The sequence below is a fragment of the Pangasianodon hypophthalmus genome, chromosome 10, assembly GCF_027358585.1.
Source record: "Pangasianodon hypophthalmus isolate fPanHyp1 chromosome 10, fPanHyp1.pri, whole genome shotgun sequence".
Lineage (NCBI taxonomy): Eukaryota > Metazoa > Chordata > Actinopteri > Siluriformes > Pangasiidae > Pangasianodon > Pangasianodon hypophthalmus.
The window spans coordinates 23,889,795-23,913,465 of NC_069719.1; the positions used below are offsets into that span (position 1 = coordinate 23,889,795).

Here is a 23,671-nt window from a genome sequence, read left to right on the forward strand (position 1 = left end):
TAAAAGACAAAACACAATATCAAAACTACAAACACAACAGCAAAACACAACATTAAATAAATAAAAAAAAAACATTAAAACTAACAACACAATAGGAAAATTATGGTTTTTGCAAGTTGGAGGTCAGAAATTACGAATTACGACTTTTAGTCAAACGCAGCATTTGGTTGTTTTGTTCTTTGTGAGAATTATGCTGTGTTTGACTAAAACTCACAACTCAGAATCTCCAACCTCCAGGTAGGAAAAAAACAAAGAATACTCCCTTCAACTGTTCCTATTTACTAATCCCTACTCGGGAAGGTTAATTCCTCAACAGTGATTACAGCATGTGATGGCAAATTAACATGCCTGCTCACAGGTTAAAAAAAAAAAAAAAAAGTAGCACTTCTTTACTTTTAGAAATGAGTTATACTGTACATACAAGTATTTGCTTTAGATCAACATATAGATATAATTGCTTGTTAAATCTATAACAGTGACTGTACAGTTCACTGTTTTACATCACTCATCACAGTTAGAGTGTATAAACTGTACGGAGTTTTGCTAACAAAAGTCGAACATGAAGGCGTACATGGCTTTTCTTTTTTTTTTTTCTTTCTTTTTTTTTTGTAGCTTCAAAAATGACATAATTTCCGAGTTTGGATTTGTCTTTTGGGTTTGTCTCCCCAGTGTGCCCTCACTTTTAAACTGGCTACTCTTCCCCTCTGATAATATATGTGAATACGTCAGTATGAGTCAACATACAGATCAATCTCTCAATCCATCAAATTTGTAACTTGTGTCTGTGAATTTTTGAATTGCTGTACGATTATGGCCCAAACTAAGAGGTTCTATAATCATCTCTAATGCCTGATATGACATGTAGTCATGCATTAAGCTGAAAGTGACAGTGAGACAATATTGCGAAGTTGCAGGACCTCAGCTGTCAGTGCAGGAGATCCCCGGTCACTGCTAAAAAGCATAATAACTCATTTTTTGAACGCACTGATGAGGACAAGGATTGTGTAAGCCTACAGAATGTTAAAAAGGGAGCCAGACTGATGTTATTGATCTTTTTGTAAAGCGAACAGCTAATCAAGAGTTGATGGTAATGTTTTATGTATATTACAAGCCATAAAGGGAAGCTGTACATGTGTATCCCTGCCTGTACACATCGCATTGACTTGAACTGTGCCATGCATATTTGTCCCCCTCTGGAAGGTTGGGGCAATTATGCATAAATCAATACTTCCCAAGTTCCAGAAATGCTGCAAGTAAGTATTATAGTTCAGCTAGGGGGATTTGCCTGGAAAATGCAAGGCTGCATTGTTAAAACAGCAAATACAGCGACAGGGCTGGACTCACTTCTAGATATGCTTAGGACATTTGGTTTACTTATTAATCTGATAAAAGCACTCTTTACCTTCGCTGTTAGACCAGGATGAGAAGATAAAATATTCATGAAACAAATATTGCCAGCTAATTTTAATCATTAGTAATGAAAATTATTTGATGTGGAATAGTTAATGATTCTTCATTAGTATAAATAAAATGGCAGAATCTCATCATATATTACACAGGCTGTAAAAAACTGTATTCTATAAATTAACTTTCACTGGACACATTGCAACCTAGGCCAGCATTCACTATAGAGGAAACATATAGTTATTCCAAGACTTGGAACTATGCACAGGTTTAATTTGACAGCAACCAGTTTGCAATGGCATTAGGTGTCTGAGCTGTAATCAGATTTAGTATAATCTGCATTCAGCAGTGCATTTTAACAACTTTTTGTTTTCCGTTATAATTTAAACAATTCTGCGGGTATCGTGAAACGATCAGCAGATGTCCAAATGTGATATCTAGTAGGCTAAATAATATAATAGGTTTTATTATATTAGTAGGTTAAATAATTTCGAGCTGATAAAGACAGGTTAAAATTTAGAAAATAATACCAGTTAGGCTAGACAGGACATCTACCCATATAGTGAGGTAAAATGATTCCCAGACCTCACTGGTTTTGTCTTGCTGAAAATTTGAAAATCGCTGAGAAAAAGTCTCTGTTTATAAGAGAAACAAGGTCTCTGTTTGGAACCTCTTGACAATGATGCTAGTATTTGAGTCCCACTTAAGTGACTGCCGTGTACCTCTATATAACCGTAATACATTTTTCCCATCCTCCGTACTTCAGATGCATTTTAATTGATTTTTTTATTTTGAGTTTAATCGAGTTTATTCATGACAGACCTAGTATTTATAAATCATGCAACAGTACTGACACTCACACTTTCTCCTGTTCCATCCCACTTCAAGCTTCATCTGCTATGCTTAATGTTTTACCACCTGTATGTATGTTCGAAAGCGATGAACGTCTGTCAAGACTTCACACAAAACCTATTAAATCAGCAAGAGGAGTTTGAAATATCAGGGTTTCAATTATATAGACTCAAGTGCTATTGATTGGATGTAATTTATGACACGCTTGGCAACAGACCTTTGAAGACAACACATTCATTTTCTATAGAGGGCTTTTATTAGTGGTGCTGGTTGGGCTTGGCTACTGGCCGAAGTAGACTAAATGCACTGCGAATGTGTCACTTCATGATCATTTAGCTCCTTTAAGGCTGTGTTTGGACCCCATTTAAAACATTTGAGCAGCATTTTTTTTGTTTATTGCCTCTTTGTTTAAAATATGTCTAAAAAATCTGATGAAACAAAAAAAAAAAAAACCTTCTTTTCCTACTGACAGCACCAGCAGGGTTGAAGGCCCCCAGGCTGAAGCCTTTAAACACCACAGCGATGGAGATCTCGTGGGCTGCTCCAGCCGGGCTGAACGGTCCTCCACCTGTCTACCACGTCGAAAGAACCGATGTATCATTCTCAGATGCAGAAGGCCAGGTCATCAGAGGCAGACGCTTCACTGGGACCGACTACTTCCTCTTTCCCGGCTCTACACTACCCGTTAACACTGACTTCACAGGTATGGGGCTTTTTTCAAATGAGCAAATCAACAAATGATCAAATGAATTGAACAAAAATGCAGCATCGATTCTATAAAAGTCCATTTCAAGGGCTTATCTCTTACGTGGCCAAGCCATCTAATCACCAAATCAGGCTTGTGAATCTGTGTGTGTGTGTGTGTGTGTGTGTGTGTGTGTGTGTGTGTGTGTGTGGACTAACACAGTTTTTATTCTGCGCTCAATCTCTGTAACAGCCTAATAAATTAATGACTTCCCCGATTAGACAAAGGGCAATTATACTTTTGTTTACAAACATAATTGGGGAATTGAGTTCCAAATGAATATAGGTTATGCTTCATCTGCTGATGCAAAAAAAAAACAAAAAACCTGCCATTTGTTTACATAACTCACATTTTAATTGTTTAATGTATGCAAGGATCAATTGCTCTAAATCATCAGATGGGTCAGTTAGATGTTGTAAAATTGGAGACAAATAGCGAATGACCTCATTTCCGAAGCTGCTGCACCAAGGTGGTAAAATGTTCCATGAATTAAACCTAGAAAGGTCAATTAACAGTTTGCTACTGTAATCATGGTAACTGGCTCCTACTTATTTCCATTAATTATTAACCTCATTAGCATTTTGGGTTAATTATTCTTTTAATTCTTTTGTATCTCCACAGGGCTTTATATGCAGTTCAAAGTGTAGATAACTGGATGCTGAGAGTTTTGGCTCTATACTCCCACATAATAGAATTTAATATAAACACATAATTATTTTAAACTCTAGAAGGATGATACTTATTAGTTTTTTACTCTTATATTGTTATATAATATTAGATTTTTAGATTTATATTGTTTATTGATGACAACCAAAAAAAAAAGCATCAGGGTGTATTCTGAAGTTTCCAACCAAGATGTATTGCAGATAACACTATTTTTTCAGGACCACAGGATGGAATATTTCCTGAAGCAAGCCTTATATAGGATATAATGCAACTGTAGCAGAGCATTGCCAGAGAAAGGACAGAGCTTGGTAATACTTGATTGCAAATTCTTTACAGTCGTACATAGATGACATTTAAGATTAAGCTAATTTGCAGTTGTCTAGTTAACAAAAAAAGTGGTTTACATAAACATTGATGGTGCTAAGAGCATTCTGCAATTCACTAAGCCCCTAAGCTTTCATTTGTTCCGTTATATGAATGAACATCAGGTGACCATGAGACGACTCTGTAGCATGTGCTTTTTGTTTCTCCCCTAGATATTATGCAGAACATCCACTAAATGGCTTCCTTAAGAAGCCTACACAGAAATGGATGACCCTGTGTGACCTTGTAGTTTAAGAAATGAATAGCCATTTCCTTAGTCTCACCAACCCCCAACTTTATTAACGTTTAGCACCGCAGTTTCCAGTTTTTTTCTTAAATAATGACAAACGGATAAATCTTTATAAATCAAGCCTGGAGTTGAGTTCAGCTGACTCTCTAATTGATCAATGACTGCAGTCAAAGTGGAGAGCGCGTCCTTGGGCCTGCTGGTGTTATAAATGGCCGCAGACTAATGAGGGAGCCGAAGAACAGCGGCGACATTCCCGTCGGCTCATATCTTTAGCCACTCCGCCTCTTTAAAATCACATGTTGATGTTCTCGATTGCCTACCGATGGATTGGGACAAGGCCAGTCCACTCTGCACTCCTGAAGCCCTTTCGTCGGTCACGGGGCGAAATGTATTGAGTAGCAGGTTAAGGAAAAACATAAAGATTTCCCTGTTCAAGGCAAGCTGTTCTTATCGAGCTCGCTGGTGACTGGGTAAATGTGAGCAAAGAGCTCAATGGCTGAAATGAGGCATAATGAAATGAACAAACAACATGCTCAGGGACAAAATACTCGATGTAATATTGAAATCTAGCCAAAGCAACGCATTAAGCAAAAATCAATGGTCATCTAATTTGGAGCCTTAAATGATTTTGTCAGTGCACAACTCCCAACAAATCAAAGAGGGGGACAAGATTTTAAAAATGCAATATCATTGCAGAGGATTGATCTGCATTTTAATCCTCATTGATGTGTTATGGCGGGCAGTGTCTTGAGCTCTGTTGAAGATCCTCAGCCAGGATGCAAACTAGAAACTGTGTCTTATGCATAACAATGCAGTCTTCCTATATTTCATTTTTCTTCCATTTTCCTTGTAATGAAGTGCATTAACTGCTGCGGCTGCCTTTTGAAGTGTCACATTTCTCTCTTTATCTTTGTCGTATCTGAATGTTAAGTGGCTGCGCACACTTTTAAAAAATTTTTCCCTGAAGGTCTATGAAGGGGTCACGATCAGTAAATTTTCTTTTCAAGCGACTGTAGCCAAAAATATTAAATGTTACAAATGATTTTCCTTAAATAATTTGATTTATTGTCAAGTGGCCTCATTGTGTGAAATCTGAGGGGAAACTTTGCACAGACATCATTAGTTTTTCCCCCCATTTAAAGATTAATCATGAAAAGCTCTGGCTCTTTAATTCTGTAATTTGTATATTTAATGGGGTGCTGCAGAATCTATGACAGTAATTAGCATTTGCTAAAAACTCATTAATACGCAACAACTTGATTAATGCTGCAATAATGCTAACATGACTGAAGTTATTCAGGTTATGTATTAAGCAGATTAAATCCAAATGGCCTTGTTTGTTCTACTTATAGTTGATATTATGTTTTTTGGCCCGGGAATGAGTTTCTGGGAAAATTTACTGGTTATTGATGCCTATCATATACAGACCTCTAACAGATTGTCGGAATTGTTCAAATACATTTTTTGACTTTTGGTTTTAGTAAGCTGTGTTAACTTGGACAAATAAATGATATGCACAATGACAATTTGGTGCAGTTGTTTCAATATATGTGTGGTGGCCTGAGGAAGCCCTTCACTTAGTCACAGTAACCAAATTTTGTGTTTAATACAATATATAATTGAGAAAACTACTGTGTATTTGAAACGAAGTATGTTCTTTTTTTCATTTTTAACTCTGCATTTACGACTTATTCTGTGCCTATGACTTTATACATCATTTCGGGTGTGTTGTTTAAAGATACAGTAGTTAACATTTACACTGATACATTGAGTATAGTTTGGGTGGGTACCACTCACTACAGACATATTTTGACCTAGGAAAAGCCCTTCTTATGGAAAAAAAAAACATTAATGCCAAATAACTTTATAACTACCCTAAAATTTTAGTCAAAATCTGATTCCTTATCATTTTTGTGTGTTTTCAGAATTTAGCCACAGCGATGTCCGACGAAATTTTCCCTGGCCCCCGCATACATTCTGTTCAATTTAGTTGTGCTTTTAAAAGTTGCCATCTAGATTTATCTATTAAAGCAACATTGTTGAACAAAATGATTAAATATTATGCTGTGTTGTTAAGCAAAATATTTTCAGATTTGGTTTGAGTCGGAAGTACTTGGAGAAAGGACATATACAATATACACTAATAGGAAACCCTCACCTAGTGAACTAGCATATTTTTTTTTTATTTTTATTTATTTTTATTTTTGGAGACTACGAAGTACTTCTGTAAAGCAATCTGAATATGGGCATCTGCTTAATGCAGGTATATGCAACATATAAAATTGCATAAAAAAAAAAAATTGAACAATTGCATAAAAAAATTGCTGTGCATTTTTCTACTTAAACAGTATTTTTGTCACGATTGGTAACAAAAAAAAAAAAATTTTTAACATTAACATCTATAACTCTAATTCTCCTGATTTATATTTTTGTGGCTCTTTTTTTTCTTTCTTTTTTTTTGAGTTTTTTTTTTTTCTGATAGCCTGAATATATGGTCAATGAACTACTCGAAATGCTCCATGAATTGCTGACGCACATCTTCCTATGTATGGACTCTTGTCTTGAGACCCTCTAAGGTGAATCTCATTCTTTATCTTTTGGCTCCGGGAGACCACTGACCACTGCTCTTGTAAACAGACCTGTCAGAACACACACCTCAGAGACTGCCCTTGTGCCTTTCCTACAGGAATAGGTCCTTCGTGTTGATGGATGTGAAGAGCATGTCAAAAAAAAAAAAAAAAAGCTGATCACACAGGAGATTGACTGTCCTCAGCCATTTCCTGTTTCCATACATGCACACACAATGTTGAGTTAGATAGAGTCCCAGGGTGATTAATTCTTTTTACCAGACTTGTGACTTGTGACTTGTTTGCCCAGCAGGGGGCTCACACCCTTCCCCTTTCCCATGGACCTGCTCACAAGCAGCTAAACATGGAGTCATGATACTCTATACACAGAAACCCAACAGTGTCCTGCTTAATCTTATATCAGACTTGTGGCGATAAATTAATTCATTTGTTTATACTGATTGAAAACGTCTGATAAGATGAACGCCACTGTACTGTGAGAAAGGGTTAATATGATTCAAGATTTTCATGTTGTTCATGTAACAACATTATTAAATGTTTTAGAGCCTGTTTGATTCTTAAAGAGAGCATGATGGGAGCATCGTGTCTAGATTTCCAGTCTTGGAATGTTAATGTCCAGGCATGTGAGTGTTATTCTCTCTGGACTCTCTTCTACACTCTCTTAGGCTATCTAATTAAAGTTCAAGTTTTGTCAGATGTTTTTCATATTCTTATCTCTGTGCAGGTGTTCAGCTGAGTTTCCGCACACGGATGGAAGAGGGACTGATCCTATGTGCTCTTTCCCCCGGAGAGCAAGAAGAATTCGTGGCTCTGCAAATGCGCAATGGCCGACCCTACTTCCTCTTTGACCCTCAGGTAGGGCACGGTTCACTTTGTTGGCATGACATGTTATAAGAGACAGTACATGTACAAATACTATACAAATATTATATAACACTGCCAGACCTCTCTGCTTCCATACCTGAAGCCCTTCTAGTTGCCCCTACAAAAAGTCATCAAGCCGACATCATTAGATATCTGGTGCTGACTCAAAATGTTATTGCTACAAAATTAGATTTTATTTGGTACAAACTAATCTTCCTTAAATTTTCTGGGTTTATTTATTGTAATTCTGACTTTTATTATTTGGCCTGGTTTTCAGTCTGTGTTGTATTGTGGATTTTTTCTTCAGCTATAACTGATGCTAATACCACTGCACTAATGACACAATATGGAAAGGAACAGTAACATGGCAAACATTTAATTCCAAGTCAATATGCTTTTTTAGGAGGGAATTAATTATTTTTGATCCCATGCAACTCTACTTTTTTTTCCCTCTATGGAAATTTCTAACTAAAACAGCGTTTGAATCGGAGCCCAATTAACTTGTTACCCGCAGTCACAAGTAAGACACTCACAGTAGCAATGCTAATGTAACAGTGCAATGCTGCCTCACCACCACTTGCCACTCTGATGATAAAAGCCATCATGAAAGATAATCTCTGCACTAGTACCAACGAGACTACTGCCGATCTCTCCTCACTAATATTCACCACCACCGAAATCTCACTAGTTTTGCATTTATTAACACAGTTTGTTGGGGGTAGTTTGATAATTATAACTAAAAGTGGTGTCATGCCCAATTAATGTCCCCTGATAGCGTGCCCATTAGTTCCCCCATTAACGAATTCAACAATTCTAATGGGATTAGCACCATGGGATGCTAATTGGGCGTGACACAGGAGACTGGTATGCTTCCCCACACACTCTTTGTAATGATGAAATTAATGAGCAGTTTATGAAATGCTGTCTCATGAAAGAATATTTAGTTCCTGGTAAAAGCTGTTGCAAACAATGCCAGTTTTCCTTAATCAGCTTCTTACATTTTCGGTGGCATGGACTACACACACACACACACACACACACACACACACATGCCTGTATACATGCTCATTAATGCAAATTTGGAAAAGAAAATAAAACAGGTGATGTTTTCCCAATTGTGAGTCCATTCTCGGTAAGCCCGTGCCTACCGTAGCCTCAGGTTCCTGTTCTTGGCTGACAGGAGTGGAATCTGATAAAATTTTATTTTGTTGTAGCCCATGCACCTCAAGGTTCAAAGTGATATGATATATTCTGAGATTCTTTTCTGTTCATCATGGTTTTAAAAAGTGGTTATTTAAGTTATCGTAATCTTCCTGTCAATTCAAAACAGTCTGGCCATTCTCCTTTGATCTCTCTTATCAACAAGGCTTTTCTGCTTGCAGAACCTTTGCTCCCTGGATGTTTTTTGTATTTCACACCATTCAGTGTAAACTCTAGAAACTGTTATGCATGAAAGTCCCAGGAGATCAGCAGTTTCTGAAGTAAAGAACGACACTACATGGTGTTACTACAAAGCACAAAGTTCTCTGTCCTTCATACGTAAACTGTAAACAAAATAAAATTACAGTTACTATCTACACCAAAAAAAAAAAATGTGTGATGTGACTTTTGGCCAAGTATGGTGACCCATACTCAGAATTTGTGCTCTGCATTTAACCCATCCAAGTGCACACACAGTAGTGAACACACACACACACACACACACACACACACACTGCAGTGGGCAGCCTTTTTTGCCCGGGGAGCAGTTGGGGGTTCGGTGCCTTGCTCAAGGGTCTCACTTCAGTCATAGTATTGAGGGTGGGAGAGAGCGCTGGTCATTCACTCCCCCCACCTACAATTCCTGCCGGACCTGAGAGTCAAACCCACGACCTTCAGGTTCACCTTCAGGTTCACCTTCAGGTTACAAGTCCTACTCTCTATCCATTATCCCACGACTTCCCCCAATATATTATTAATACAAATTAAATACTTTTTCCCACAACTAATTTTGGTTAGAAGATTGATTAGAAAGTTTGGGGCATCCTAACTCTTTATATTTCCATTGCCAATTTCAGTTAGTGATACTTGGCATGTACAAATTATTTGACAGTGTCTGAGGTGGCCAAGGTTGGTGTGGCAGAGCCTTTGGAGACTGGCAAAGAAAAGTATTTACTGTTTGTTCCATCAGCTACGGAGCAATGTTCTGAATATAATTGTAGTGGCTTGAGCCCTGCTTTTCTTACAGACCAGAATAGAAACATGAAGAAATGATAAGACTATGTTTTCTAACCATGACATTTACAGATAGACCTTTCTCAATTCAGCTCCTTCTCAGTCAGCAGGGAGATGAGCGTTGCTATTTTCATGGCATCTGAGCTTTCGGCACCTGCTTGCTGAGCAGAATACAGAGATCACCATTTTAAAAAAAACAGTATGTTTTAGGTGCCATCATATCAGTCAGGTAATGTCAGGTGGGTATGAAATATTGTGCTAGGCTATAAATAATGTGGAGGCTATATTGGAGGAGTGGGTTCAATATCGGGTTGGGCTTCTGTAGACAGAGGGGTCAAGAAAGGTAGGGAATTGATGAAGCATACACAATACTTTAACCGTCTTGGAACCTGGATGAGTTAGTTTTTCGACTGATATTGTTCAAAAATCAGCCTTGTTCCAATACTTGTGATGCTACTGTTCAGAATGTTTGTTTGGCATCTTCTTAAATGTCTGTTTTATTCATTGTAAGGCAAAGTCTGCTATCACAAAATGCTGAGATACAAGATGTCTGCGCATGGCATTTATTTTGAGACCAACTTTTAAACATTAAAAAAATGTGTTTGAGCTTGAAATGTGACAACAATCTTTAAATATAATCTCATAGATCATTCACATTTAAAGCAGCTTACAATGCCTTCATTATTCAAGCAAAAAAAAAAAAAGGTTTGTGTGGCTTCTCATTGGTCAGAAAGTGTTAATTAATTTCTATTGATCCTAGCGGAACACCACGTGTTCCCAAGCCAGTTGGTCTCTATCCAGTGGGACATCCCTGACACAGCTCTAGCAGGAGCTGACCAGGGGGCATCCTTGTAAGGTAACCCAGCCAACCTCAGCTGCCTCCTTTCAATTTTGAGAAGCAGTGGCTTTACTTTAAGGTTCGCCTGTATTGTCAAGCTGCATACCCTATCATGGAGAGTAAGCCCAGGAACCCTGCAGAGGAACCTCAATTTGGCCACCTGCACTTGTGACCTTATTCTTACGGTCATTGCCCACAGCTTGTGACCATGAGGATAGTGACATAAATTGACCACTAAACAGAAAAATTTGTTCATGAACTAATCTCCTTCTTCACCACCACAGACCAGTATAGCAACTGTAACACTGCTGCCTGGTCTGTTTGTCAATCTCACACTCTCTTTTATCATCACTCATGGCCACAAGGTCCCAGGTTGCTTAAACTCCTCCACTGGGGCAAGGTGTCTCCCCTCACCTGAAGGCAGCCTCCTACTCTTTTCCAAGAGAGAACCTTGGCTTTGGACTTGAAGGTGCTGATTTTCATCCGAGTTGTTTCACACACAGTAATTTAAGTGAGTGTCAGGAGGTTCACTTCAACTAGCGCCAAAAGCACATCATCGTCTGCAAATAACAAGTATATTTCTAGCTCTCTATAATGGACATCTCTATAACCTTGGCTGGGTTCTGATATCCTGTCCATGCAAACCAAGGACAAGAGAACAGTATTGGATGAAAGAAGCAGTGCAAACAATTGACTCTAAACTGCAGACTCTACCCTATCATTGGTAGTATAAAGTCTCATGATAGCAGACAGTGTCTCATAGCAGCATATTAAGGTGTAGGTGTGCAGTGGTTGTTGTACTAGCGTGACTTTGATTAAACCAGGTATGTGTTGGGGGCAACAGTGGGTTGAGTAATCTGACTACCTCAGGGAATAAGCTGTTGAGGCTGGTGGTGGTGGCACAGATGCACCAGTACCTTCTACTAGGAGAGTGAGGAGTCCATGAGAGGGGTGGGAGAGACCATCCACAATGCCACAATACTGCTTCTCCAAATTGAGAGGACCACCATCCCAGTTTGCCAGTCCAAATGCACTGTCCCAGATCTCAAACATTGAAGATGCATCTTATCTACAACTGCTTTTGCTGCAATCCTTCTGACTCTCTTATACCTCTCAGTTGAATCATGAGAGCCCTTTGTTAGCAATACTTGGAAAGACACACTCAACTTGATGGCTTTCCCATACCACTGGTGTCAACAAACACACCCAAGGGTTACATTAACTGGTGGTAATTAGTGGACATCTCTGACATTCTCTTTACTGAAGTGTCCAAAGCATATGGTCTCAAGTCTGATGATACAATCACAATTATTGACTTGGCCCAAGGTGCTCTGGTACAAAGTACAATTATGAACAACCTTCACAACAACAGACAGTGTGTTTTCTTATTCTTATATAAATTGTTGCTTGCACTGAAGTATAATAACATTTAGCTTTGGACCTGGCAACCCTAATCCATGCAGGTGTATCTTTCATTGGGGTCTTTAGGATTGCTTTTTGTCTGACTTATCCGGTGAGCTCTAATTACCAAGGGTGGCCTATTGGGAGCATTAAGCTCCTGTTGACACATCCCTGAGGTTCAACAACAAGTTCTCAATGCATGAAGGGGAGCTTTCTGTAAAGAGACATTTTTTTAACATTTATGAAAGAAGTCTTCACTGTCAGCTCTTTGTAACAATGAGAGGTACAGCTGTTCCTGCAATTGGGAAAGTCTTCAGGACAGAACTTCAAAAGAAAGGGGAAAAAAAGAGAGGCTGTTAACGGAATGCCTGCTTATAGCTGCTATAAATGTATGACTGCAAAGGCACAGTCACCCTTCTACCAGGACTGTACAAAAGAACAGCCAAAAGCAATATACCGGAAGATCTCAGACACCTGGGGACAAAGTGTGGTCAGAGTATACCAATGAAGTAGGAGGGTACAACTCCGAAGGCCTTTAAAAACAAACAAAAGAATGGACAGGGAGCCAGTGGAGGGAGCCTGAAAGGGGGGTGATGCATTTTTTAGTACTGTTAAGTCTGTACTAAGTGTGACTGTGCTAAAGAGGATTTATTAACAACTGTAAACAAGGCATCACCATAGTCTAGACACCAGCCCTTCCCTCGCCTCCATGCCATTGTTCATTATTTTCCTATAAAAGCCCACCCTCTCATGTTTTATTCCTTACTTAAATAAACCATCACCTTTATGCATGCTTTTCTTTCCCCACTGAAAAGGACACCAGGAAAAATCCTGTTTCAGCATCGGGATTAGAATCAATGGTAGTGACTTGGTAGTAAAATGAAACTATCACATGATCTTCTTGGTACAATGACAGGGTGATCTCTAATAGTGAAGAATTGCTTTTGAAATCTTAAATTTAGAACAAGCATGGTATTAAGACAGCATGTTGTGTCTCCTCTGGCTGATACTTAAGGCCATCTCTTTTCTGCAGTAAACATATCGCAGGCCCTGGCACCCATACATATATTGATTCTGTCATTAAATCTCCGTCACTAGGAGGAGATGTGATACTTTGTGTCTTGCTTTGCTTGCTGCAGAACACTCCACCAGGCTGTTTAAAATGTGAAAGCCAGAGTGATGTCATATTTTAGCAGGACAATAACCCCCATCTTAACATCGACAGTGCCAGAGCTTCTAATTTACAGCATGTGTGGAGCTTCCAATCTCCAGGCAGAATTTGGTTCAGAGCCTATTGCAGGGAAGGAGAACGAGAAAAAAAGCAACTCACGAAATGGAATTTGGCAGCAGGTTCCTCCCAGCAACAAGGGGCTGAAAGTGAAAGTGTTACAGCCAGTGCAATAAAGTTCTGGGACCCTCAGCTTTCAAAGGAGACACAAGGGATACTGTAATATAATTTTAATGAAACAATCCTACTTTCAGTTAGGATAGATAGAGGTGAGCCGTTCTAGGACACTGAGCTGTGTATACTTTCTGGCATCATGATGTGAGGGCTCTGTCTATCCAAATTTGTCCACCCAAAAAGCAAACTTGGAGTTTGATGGAGGATTCAACTCAGCACCTCAGGGCTGAAAGTGAAGACGTTGCATCTATAGTGCCACAAAGTTCAGGAGCTCCCAGTTTTCAAACAAAGATAGAGATGTGTTATACTGCAGTGGTTGATCCCCTTCTCAAAGTAATTGTGACATTTCCAGCACTATGTTTTAGAAAAGATTGAGCCAAGTCCTTCACTGTCCTTTTGTAGTGTATTAAGCTACACAAAGTGCAGGGTTTCTTTCATGGAGGTCTTGGCAACCACAGAGCTACTGATGTGTTATTAACCCTCAGTATTTGATGTTAGGCCTCGGTGGTGGCCATCAGTCCACAAGATGATGGAGGGAGAAGGTATAATGACAACCAGTGGCACCGACTGATCGCTACCAGGAAGCAAGGCCTGGGAACTATCATTGTAGATGATCAGTACCACGGTAATGGCACACTCACCCACGTATGTACAGATCTATACTATATTTATGGGCCCTCCCCTTACATTCTTACTCATGGAAGCAAAAGAGACTATCAGAGTTAATCTTTGCTATTCATTATGTGATTAGAATAATTAGAGTACAGAAGCTGCTCCTCTCCAGAACTTGAATTTTAATTATGACTGGCAAAGAAGTGCAGCACTTCTCTAGACATTTCACTGAGCACCCTTGTGTGTGTGTGTGTGTGTGTGTGTGTTTCTCATTTGCTGTGTGCCTGTAACTTCATTAAGGTTATGACATTATCTGCTCTAGGCTACCAGAAGACATTGAATATTTGGCATTTACTTCAGAGATAGCCTCTTCTTTCAGTCTGGAGTGATTAACAGTATTATTTAAAAATCTTTCCTTTATGATTTTGCAGTTTATCCAATTATTCATATTGCAGATTATGGTTTACTTTTTTTATTAATATGATGGTGCATTTGCCTTTAGTCCTTCACTTATCTATAAGCTATAAACATACAGTATACACCACTTCTTTCGAACATACACACAAACACACAAATTAAAGTTCCATTAAGAGCCTCTCCACTAATTTTGTGATTATCACTGGTTCTGATAAAGAGTTTAATTTTGTACTGAAAATTATAATTGTTCTAACACATTCATTCTCTTTACTTGTTTTCTTCTTGCCTTCACTACAGGTTCAGCATCAGCAACCAGTGGCAGTACCATAATTGGCCAAAACACAGGGGTCTTTTTTGGAGGCCTTCCAGAGAATTTCACTATTCATCGACAAGACACTGGTAACACATCCATTGCTGTCAGGGTGGCATTACGCGGCATTGTGTGTACTTTGTCCTGACAAAGCTAACTAGCTATGTTTGTGTGTGTAGGTCTGGCCAGTCTGGCACGTAAGGGTTTTGCAGGCTGTGTGAGGGATGTATTCATCCAGAGGAGCAGCACTCCTGAAGCTATTTGGGAGCCATTAGACTGGGACTCAGCCCTGGAGGAACACGAGACATATAGGGACTGGGAGGGCTGTCCTGCCTTTTCTGAGCATGGGGCCTACTTCCTCGGACATGGTAATGCTCCTTTCTCATAAAACTTGAAAGACCTACATACACCTTTGCTTTATATATGATTTATATAGTCTATATAATATAGTCTTTGTTATGTTTGTTGAATTATTGTAAAGATATGTTCGTATTGTAATGTTTTTCAGGGTTCCTCAAACTGGAACTGGAGGTATTCACTGGTGGAGATGATTTTGAAATATCATTCGAGTTCAAAACTGATCAGTTGAATTCACTACTGCTTTTTGCGTACAATACTAATGGCGAGGATTATATTTTGGTGAGTATTGTTTGTGTGACAAAATGTTGGATTTGAATTCATCCTGCCAAAATAGAAAGTCTAGACTGTTTTAGTTCCAGAAAGTGATAAATTCGTGATTATTTGCCATCTGTGCGTATGCAAATAACAGTATTAATATGTGTGTGTGTGTGTGTGTGTGTGTGTAGGCCGAGCTGCAGGGCGGGATCCTCTCGTGGGTGTTGCGTTGGGGAGAACAGAGGGCGGAGCTTGCCGTATGGGTGGGCCTCTCCTATTGTGATGGAGGCTGGAACAGCGTCACCATGTTAAAACGTGGAGCGCTAACCAGAGCCACTCTAAATCATGCATTGGAGCAGCACAGGAGCGAGAGAGGTGGAAACCTCAATATCACCTCTCCACTTTATATAGGAGGCGTCCCAGCTGGACTTCAGCACCCAGCGCTGCACCAGCACAGCCTGCTACATGGTCAGACACACACAGATGCACACAAGCACACAGTGGCCAGATCAGTACTTTAGTGTTAACCCGCCAGTCCTGAATTTAGACCTCTGAAGTACATAATATGATATGGTACCCTAAAATAATGATAGCAATACATAATAGTATGTCCTAGAAATGAATACAAATACGACTACAATACTAATAAAAAATTTTCCTTAACATTTTAATGTGTAGATTTCTTTTTCTTTTTTCTCCCATCCTATATCTTTAGTTGTACTAAGCTCTTGTCTAATCCCAGCGACTCTCTAGATTGTAGAGACTGTACAGTGTAACTCTCTCTTTTCTCTGTGTGTCCACTCATCCCCCTCGTGCTCATCTTGATGCCTCTGATGGCGTTCCTTGTTTTATATAATTAGGCCAGTGCAGAATGTGATCTATCTCCCTTCCTCTTCTCTCTTTCTCTCTCACCTCTCCTGCAGGATTTGGTGGCTGCATCAGGGATGTTCGATTGGCTGCAAGTGGTCCTGTCTTAAACTTGGCCATGGCATCGTGTGCTGCTGTCAGAGTCAATCTGGATGGATGCCTGTCAGCTGACACCAGCGTTAACTGCCGGGGAAACGACTCCATCCTGGTGTACACAGGCAACGAGATCAGTGCTCTGGATCTGACTCTGCAGCCCTTCACTGGTACACACACACACACACATATCCCCACCAGCACCTTCAGCTCGTTGACCTGAAGATATCCTGGCCTTTCGCGTTTGGCCTTCTGCCATGTCTCATGCAATCGTTTGGCCTGTTTTTGATTCCTTCTTTTGTGCCGGGCTTTTGTTCTCATAAGTGCCAGACAAAGCATCCAGCCCTGACCCAAGGGCATGCAGAGGTCATGGCTGAGGTCATGGCCATCCCCTCCATCAGCACTCAGCACTGAAAGACAGCTTCGCTGCTGATATAGCGGCTGTTTCACTTCCACACACCGACATGTACTGAAAGGTGTGCTTGGAAAATTTAATGCACATTTTCATACATGTATTAAACTCATTTTTGTGAGAGCATCTATACTGATAGTGCAGTCCATGTCTGATTATCAGTTGTGGTTAGAAGTGAATATAAAACTATACATAGGGGAAAGAAATGACTTGGGTTGGCAATTTCCACTTTGCTGCATAATGCTGAGCTCTCCTTGTTAAAGATTGAAGAATGAAGTGAAGGGGGTTCTGTGTAGGCCTTGGATGAGCAGGGAAGCATATCTGACAGCACTGGGGTCCCAAACCAGAGCTAGAGCGATGTGAAGATTGGCAGTGGATGTTCTAATGGAGTGGAGTTCAAATTCCAGCCCCACCAAGCTGCAATTTTTAGGCCCTTGAGCAAAGCCCTAAACCTTAATCTGCTCAGCCCAATTGTAAGTTGCTTTGCATTGAAGAATCTGCCAAAAGAGTGAATGTGAAAAGATCACTTGGCAAAAGAGGTGTGGCATTTTGAGCACTTATTTAACCCAAAAAATTTAAAAGTGAATTAACCAACTTTTAGAGGGAGATAGAGAAAACCTTGAGGGAAAGATCAGGGAAAAATTGAAGTACAGTTTAAACAAATACATCTTTCTTTTTCACTTCCAGTACTTTGCTCCATCAGTCCGTGTACCACAGTGAATCGTGAGAATGTCTTTGTATTTTGCTTTCTGTCTATTTTGGTTTGCTACATATGCCTCTGCCGTGTGCAAGGGTTCTCCAACCTTTTGCAGCAAGGGATACCTTACAAAATAAAATCATTCTGAAGGACCTCATTATGATCACAGCACTGATTTAACTCCAAGAGCAATAGGGCAAACATATACTGTCAGCTTTTTTTTTTTTCTTTTCTTTTTAGCCATTAGTGCTTTTTGTTCCTGAACTTTAAGCTCATCCAGGTGAACATTTGAAACACTGTGTATCATATTAACAGCAGTTCTGGGTTTATTTAAAACATTATTTATACTGGATATAAATTACACGCCACACTTTGAGAACCGTGGCTCTAGCGCACATGTTCATGTTATGCGCAAGTGTGATGTTCACAGATTTGTAGATGTAACAGTATAAATCAGGGTCTAAGAGTCATGGAGAACATAGAGAAACTAGGAAGGTGCTGAAAACTCAGCATAGAGATCGGAACCTGCTAGGGAGGACCGTCAGCCATGGTCTTTTTTTTTTTTTTTTTTTTTTTTACCAAACAACAGTTCAAATATAAATCTATCTATTTTGAGTTTAGTACACCTTCAACATTTTACACATATTCAAATCGTTTTATGTGCCAGTCTCTGTGTATGTAATTAATGACAAAGGTCTTGTTTTATATCAGCTTAAATAAAAGCCACTTTATTTGCGAACAGAGTACTTGTACAGAGTGATAGCATCTGGAGAGGGAGGGTGGACAGCTGGACCGTGGCAGCGAGGACGCAGTCGAGAGACAGGTAGGACAGTCTTAAACACACACACACACACACACACACACACGCACACGCACACACTCAGACTCGCAAGCAAAGCTCCATACTGATATTTGTGTCATAGTTTTCAGGTCAGCCCATTTCCTTCTTATCAGCACAATATGTGTAACAGTCAAGGAGATGAGATGGTGCTTAGCGATAGCTTATCATGTAGCTCAGGGTAAAGAGGGCACATCACAAAATGTGCCTCCTTAAAAGTGAAGGGCTATGTGGAGAGGGTGATGAATGAGAGGAAGAAGTGTGAAGCCTGATATAATTGTAAGGCATATATACCTACAAATATTACATATTTTCTGCTGGGTATAGCATGAATTTGTGGAAAATATATATTTTTATTTATTTTTATTAAATGTTTAATTTTTTAGGCCTCTTGGTAGATTTGTTGGCAGGTAATATACAGTAAAATGAGCTCAAATTACATTTAAAACTTGTTCCCAAAACGTGCTAAAATTGTGTTTCTAGTTTAATGTATGTACTAATGGAAGTATAATAACTCTGTAGGCTATTGCATATTTTATGAATATAAAATTATTATCTAAATATGAGCATTACATATTTCATACATTGCATATGTTGCCTGTTCTGCATACATGTTCCTGTTTACTGAATTTCTTTGCAGGTGTAAAAAAGAGGCTGGATGAGTTTGAAATATGACCCAGTATGAACGGTGGATGTACAGTCATATTAAATCAGTGCTGAAAAAGTTACAACTCTAATAAATTGTATTTATGCTAATGGATGGATATGATTTACTGTGTCTATTAAATGTGAAGAATATGTGTGCTGCTTTTCTTTAGCCTGACACCCACTCTTTACTCCCCATCTCTCTCTCTCTCTCTCTCTCTCTCCTTCCTCTTTTATCCATCTTGCAGCTCCACAAAGTGTGCTGCCTCCCTCCAGAGTTGCCAGTGTAAATGGCTCCAGCGCGGAGGTGAGCTGGGAGGAGCCGCCTGAGGTCAGAGGTGTAATTGAGCGCTACGTGGTGAAGGCATACAGCCGGGACAGTCCCTTATCCCCCCCAATCAGCGCCACCTTTAGCGCGCAATGGCTGATGGGTAAGAACCACAGCGGGCATTTGGAGCACAGCCTGTCTTTTTAAATAACCGCTACCTCCAGCCAGGCAACAGTAAATGCTTATTATACTCGACATTTATACCCTATTATTGTAGGGTTTTTTTTAGGAATGGGATCAGCAAAACCTAGCTTTGTGTTGTCTGTATAACAAAGCCTGTGTTGTCTCTGTCATAGGTTTATCTTTTAGCATGTTTAAATCCAGCGTCCTGTAGAAGTGGAATTAAAAGCTCACTGTACCGCTTTAATAAACTCTCCTTCTTAACCTGACATGGAAAAATAGGCTTTGTGTACGCTAAGGTGATTTCATCTACGTAATAAATTTTATTTGATCATATACAGTGGTAACATTTTTGATAATCCATTACAGTACATTACATTTTGCATGATTTACTTGCTTATATTGTGAAAACACCATCTGTGCTCCAGTGAATGAATGATGGTTGTGAGTTGAATTGAAAATCCTAAAAATAAATAAATATTACTGCTCAATTTCTGGAAGGATTCATTTAGTTTGTTGCTGCAGCATGGTTGATGTAAAATGTCTGAAGCAGATGTACTCAGCACTCAATGCTGAAGCATGCTATTTCTGGGTTTTGCATGCTGCGTTTAAGAAAACTATAACTACCAAACTATAAAAGTGAAACTAAAATTGAAGAAGAAACAAGCAGCCTTGAGGAGTTCAAAATGGCTGAACGTGCAGCAGTTTTGCAACAAGTTATGAATTAAAACAAATACTGCTGTATTAGAAACAGGGACCCAAAATTTTTCACTCTCTGGCTAATGTATTGAGGTATTGCATCAGTATTTCTGGAGAACCCTCCTTTCTCATCTATTTTTGGAAGTGCATCAGTCCCTTTTCCAGCAAAACACTCCAATAACATGATGCTGCCACCCCCATGCTTCACAGTTTGGATGGCATTGATCATTATTGTTTCATCTGACCAGAGAACACTCCTCCAAAATGCTGGTGATCATCTGCAAACTTCAGTCTGGCTTTTTTTTTATGTCTTAGAGTATGGGCTTCTTCCCTGTGTAACAGCTTTTCAGGCCATGTAGATATAGTACTATCTTAAAGGTGGATGTACATATTTGGCACCTGATGCCTCCAACTCCTTCACCAGTTCCTTTGTTGTTGAGAGAGTTCATTTGTGCCTCTTTCCTGAATGATGCCGTGTCTGTGTGGACACAAGAATTTTATATTTACATACAATTGTTTGGACAGATGCTCATGGTACCTTCAGCTTTTCGGGAATTTCTCCCAAGATGGAGGTCCACAATTTTTTTTTCTGAGGACTTGGCTGAGTTGCTTTGATTTTCCCATGTTATCAAGGGCAAAAGGTCAAGTCAAGTGGCTTTATTGTCATTTCAACCATATATAGCTAGTTAGTACACAGTGAAATGATACAACGTTCCTCCAGGACCAAGGTGCTACATAAAACAAACACAGAACTACAGGAGACTACATATATTTACATAAAGTGCACAGTGCAAACATGTGCAGACAGTACAAGACAAAAGCTGCCAAAACAAGACAATGGGCACAGTAAGTTATAGTGCAGCACCGACTAGTACTCAGTTCTAGTAGAAAGTGAATCAGATGACACTAGCGCAAAAGAGTAAGAGTAAATGTAGAAATGTATGCAGCCGGGTAGAAAAAGGCATTGGCTCTAAATGTAGGCCCTTTTACAGCCACATGTGTGCTCCCAATTAACTCCTAATTATGACAATTGGCCAATCAGAAGCTTCTAAATGTCATTACAGCAATTTCTAGTGTCTTCCACACCATTTAAAGAGACAGACAACTTTTGACCCACTGGAACTTTGATTTAGTGAATTAACTCTGAAATAAGTCTGTCTGTAATCAATTGTTTTAAAGTTACCTCTGATGTGAACAAGATAGATACACTATTTGACTTTCCAAAAGAAATGTATGGTAACATGAAATGTGTAGAGTTATAAAAACAAATGAGACTGAATATCGTTAGCCTAGGTGTATTGAAACTTTGGGCCTCAACTGTCTGATCAAGCAGTTAATGCAATTTAAAATGTTTTTTTGTTAAATACTTCCTGAAATTTGTCAGAGTTGCTCTATAACATGCACATTTAATTTTTTTTTAATGTTGATTCATTATGCTGTGTATCCTTTGATACACATTTCGATTGCATTGATTTAGTTTCTACAATTAAGTTAGAGGCTTCTTTTTAAATATTGTGGTCAAGTTTGTCAATTAAATTAGGGTGCAACAGGCATTTAGAGTACAGCTCGTCCTCCAGTCTGCCTTCTAACACTGCGCACTTAACATACCTGCACAGAGAAGCACTTTTAGCCTTGGAATTGAAATCCAGAGCCAGGATTCTGAGCAGGATTGCTCAAATGAAGACACGACGGCAGTAATATTGTTCTTGATATAGGTTAATAATGTCTTACCTTCTGGACATGTTTGAAGGTCATTATCATGTTTCTTTCCTCCAAAGTGACCATTGTCTTTCTCTGTACAGAAGGCAATGATTAGTGAAGCTATCGGTGTGACAGAGGTGGGGCTATCACTTATTCACTTTGTGAAAATGCTTTGTCACATCAGCTGAATGCGTAATCAGCAAGCAGAGATGCCACTTATAGATGGCCAATCTCAGCCCTGTCTCCGGGCAAAAAGGGAAGATCCTTTTTTTTTGTCCTCTCCTTGGCACAGTCCAAACTCCGCCTAGCTAATTTATGATAGCCATGACATGAACGCAGAATTACGAAGGCAGATAAAAATGTAAAAAAAACAGGAAAGCAAATGAGTAGGTAACGAGAACGACTCGGGTCAACCTCTTAATTGAATTAAAAGACATCGGACCCAAAAAAAAAAAAAAAAAAAACATAGAGACACCTGCCCAATTACAGCTGTGTCACAGTGTTTACTTTCTAACTCTGATAGCAGTCTGTCCTGCGCTGAGATAAGCCTGGCACATGAGTGCAGATTAGCATGGAACCTAGCCAAGGAACCACTCGCTCCCTCACCCACACACACAAACACATGCACCATTAAAAGCCTTTATTTGGAATGATAAATTAATAAATAAATCCTAATTTTAAAGACTAAAATTAATTAAAAGCCACACTTTTGGAAGTCCTTTGTTGTAATTTATGACCAGGTCCTATTAATTACGTGCAATTTATATGAGAGTGTCATAGTGGAGACAAGAAAATGCATGAGGTTTGGCCCTTTTTAATGGAGGAAGATGAGATTGTTTTTCTTTTGCAGATTCCCCAAAAAGATTCCTCCAAGGCACAAGTGGATGTGTATTTGTTTTATTTATTCATTTGAATAGAATTTGGCTGTTAAGTGTATATCTGTTTTGTTTTTTAATTAACGTTGATTTTAGTGATGTGCATTTAGATCATATCGGCACTAAAGAGCATCCCGGAGACGAGCTACAGGCTGCGTTTAAATGTTGTGTCTCATGTCGTCCATTAAATCCCATCATTAGTGTCTTATACGGTGAGCAGAAAAGCCTGGCGTCACTTTACTCCTGCGTATGATGATTAATAAAGTCGTTTTAAATCTGGGGCTATTATCAGAAGTGATGGTTAAATTATGCTGTGTTTGAACAACCATTGCATTAAGTCTCGGAGCATAAGCAGGTGGAGGGTCTGCTTTTTGAAATATGGAAGTGAAAGAATGACATTTGCTGCTCTCTCTCTCTCGCTCTCTCACTCTCTGCCTCTTCTTCTCCCTCGTTTTCCAGGAACATTAAGTGGCCTGGCTCCTTTTAGCAGCTACAATATTACCCTAACGGCGTGCACTCAGGCCGGCTGTGGAGAAAGCCTGCGTGCCACCAGCCTCACCACTCCACAAGAGGGTAAACGCCTGCCTTTTACATTTCTTTGATGAATAATAATAATAATAATAATAATAAAACAATCTTGAACTACAAATTAATCTGATGATAATGTGCACTGCCAGCCAGTAATATTTTGTTTGATTTCTTTTTTTTTTCTGATGATTTCTTCTATCCCTAGTTTGGAGTAGGTGGATTATTTAGTGGTGGAGAGGAAAGGATGAGTGAATGACTCCAACTCTTCCTCCCCCCCCCAACCCCCCCCACCCTATAAATGACATGCATCTTTAATAACTGTAATGC

The 23,671-nt window shown here is 39.3% G+C and overlaps 1 protein-coding gene across 1 annotated transcript in view; it reads left to right on the forward strand.

Moving 5' to 3' along the window:
• The window catches only part of ush2a (Usher syndrome 2A (autosomal recessive, mild)), a 208,117-nt gene that overhangs the window by 65,575 nt on the left and 118,871 nt on the right, over nt 1-23,671 (forward strand). Inside the window, exons 20-30 of the mRNA XM_053237605.1 lie at nt 2,729-2,959; nt 7,593-7,723; nt 14,086-14,212; nt 14,914-15,015; nt 15,106-15,294; nt 15,435-15,565; nt 15,733-16,009; nt 16,465-16,671; nt 18,353-18,433; nt 19,342-19,524; nt 23,276-23,389. Of these exons, the coding sequence (XP_053093580.1) occupies nt 2,729-2,959; nt 7,593-7,723; nt 14,086-14,212; nt 14,914-15,015; nt 15,106-15,294; nt 15,435-15,565; nt 15,733-16,009; nt 16,465-16,671; nt 18,353-18,433; nt 19,342-19,524; nt 23,276-23,389 (1,773 nt within the window). The remainder of the gene's footprint in view (nt 1-2,728; nt 2,960-7,592; nt 7,724-14,085; nt 14,213-14,913; nt 15,016-15,105; nt 15,295-15,434; nt 15,566-15,732; nt 16,010-16,464; nt 16,672-18,352; nt 18,434-19,341; nt 19,525-23,275; nt 23,390-23,671) is intronic.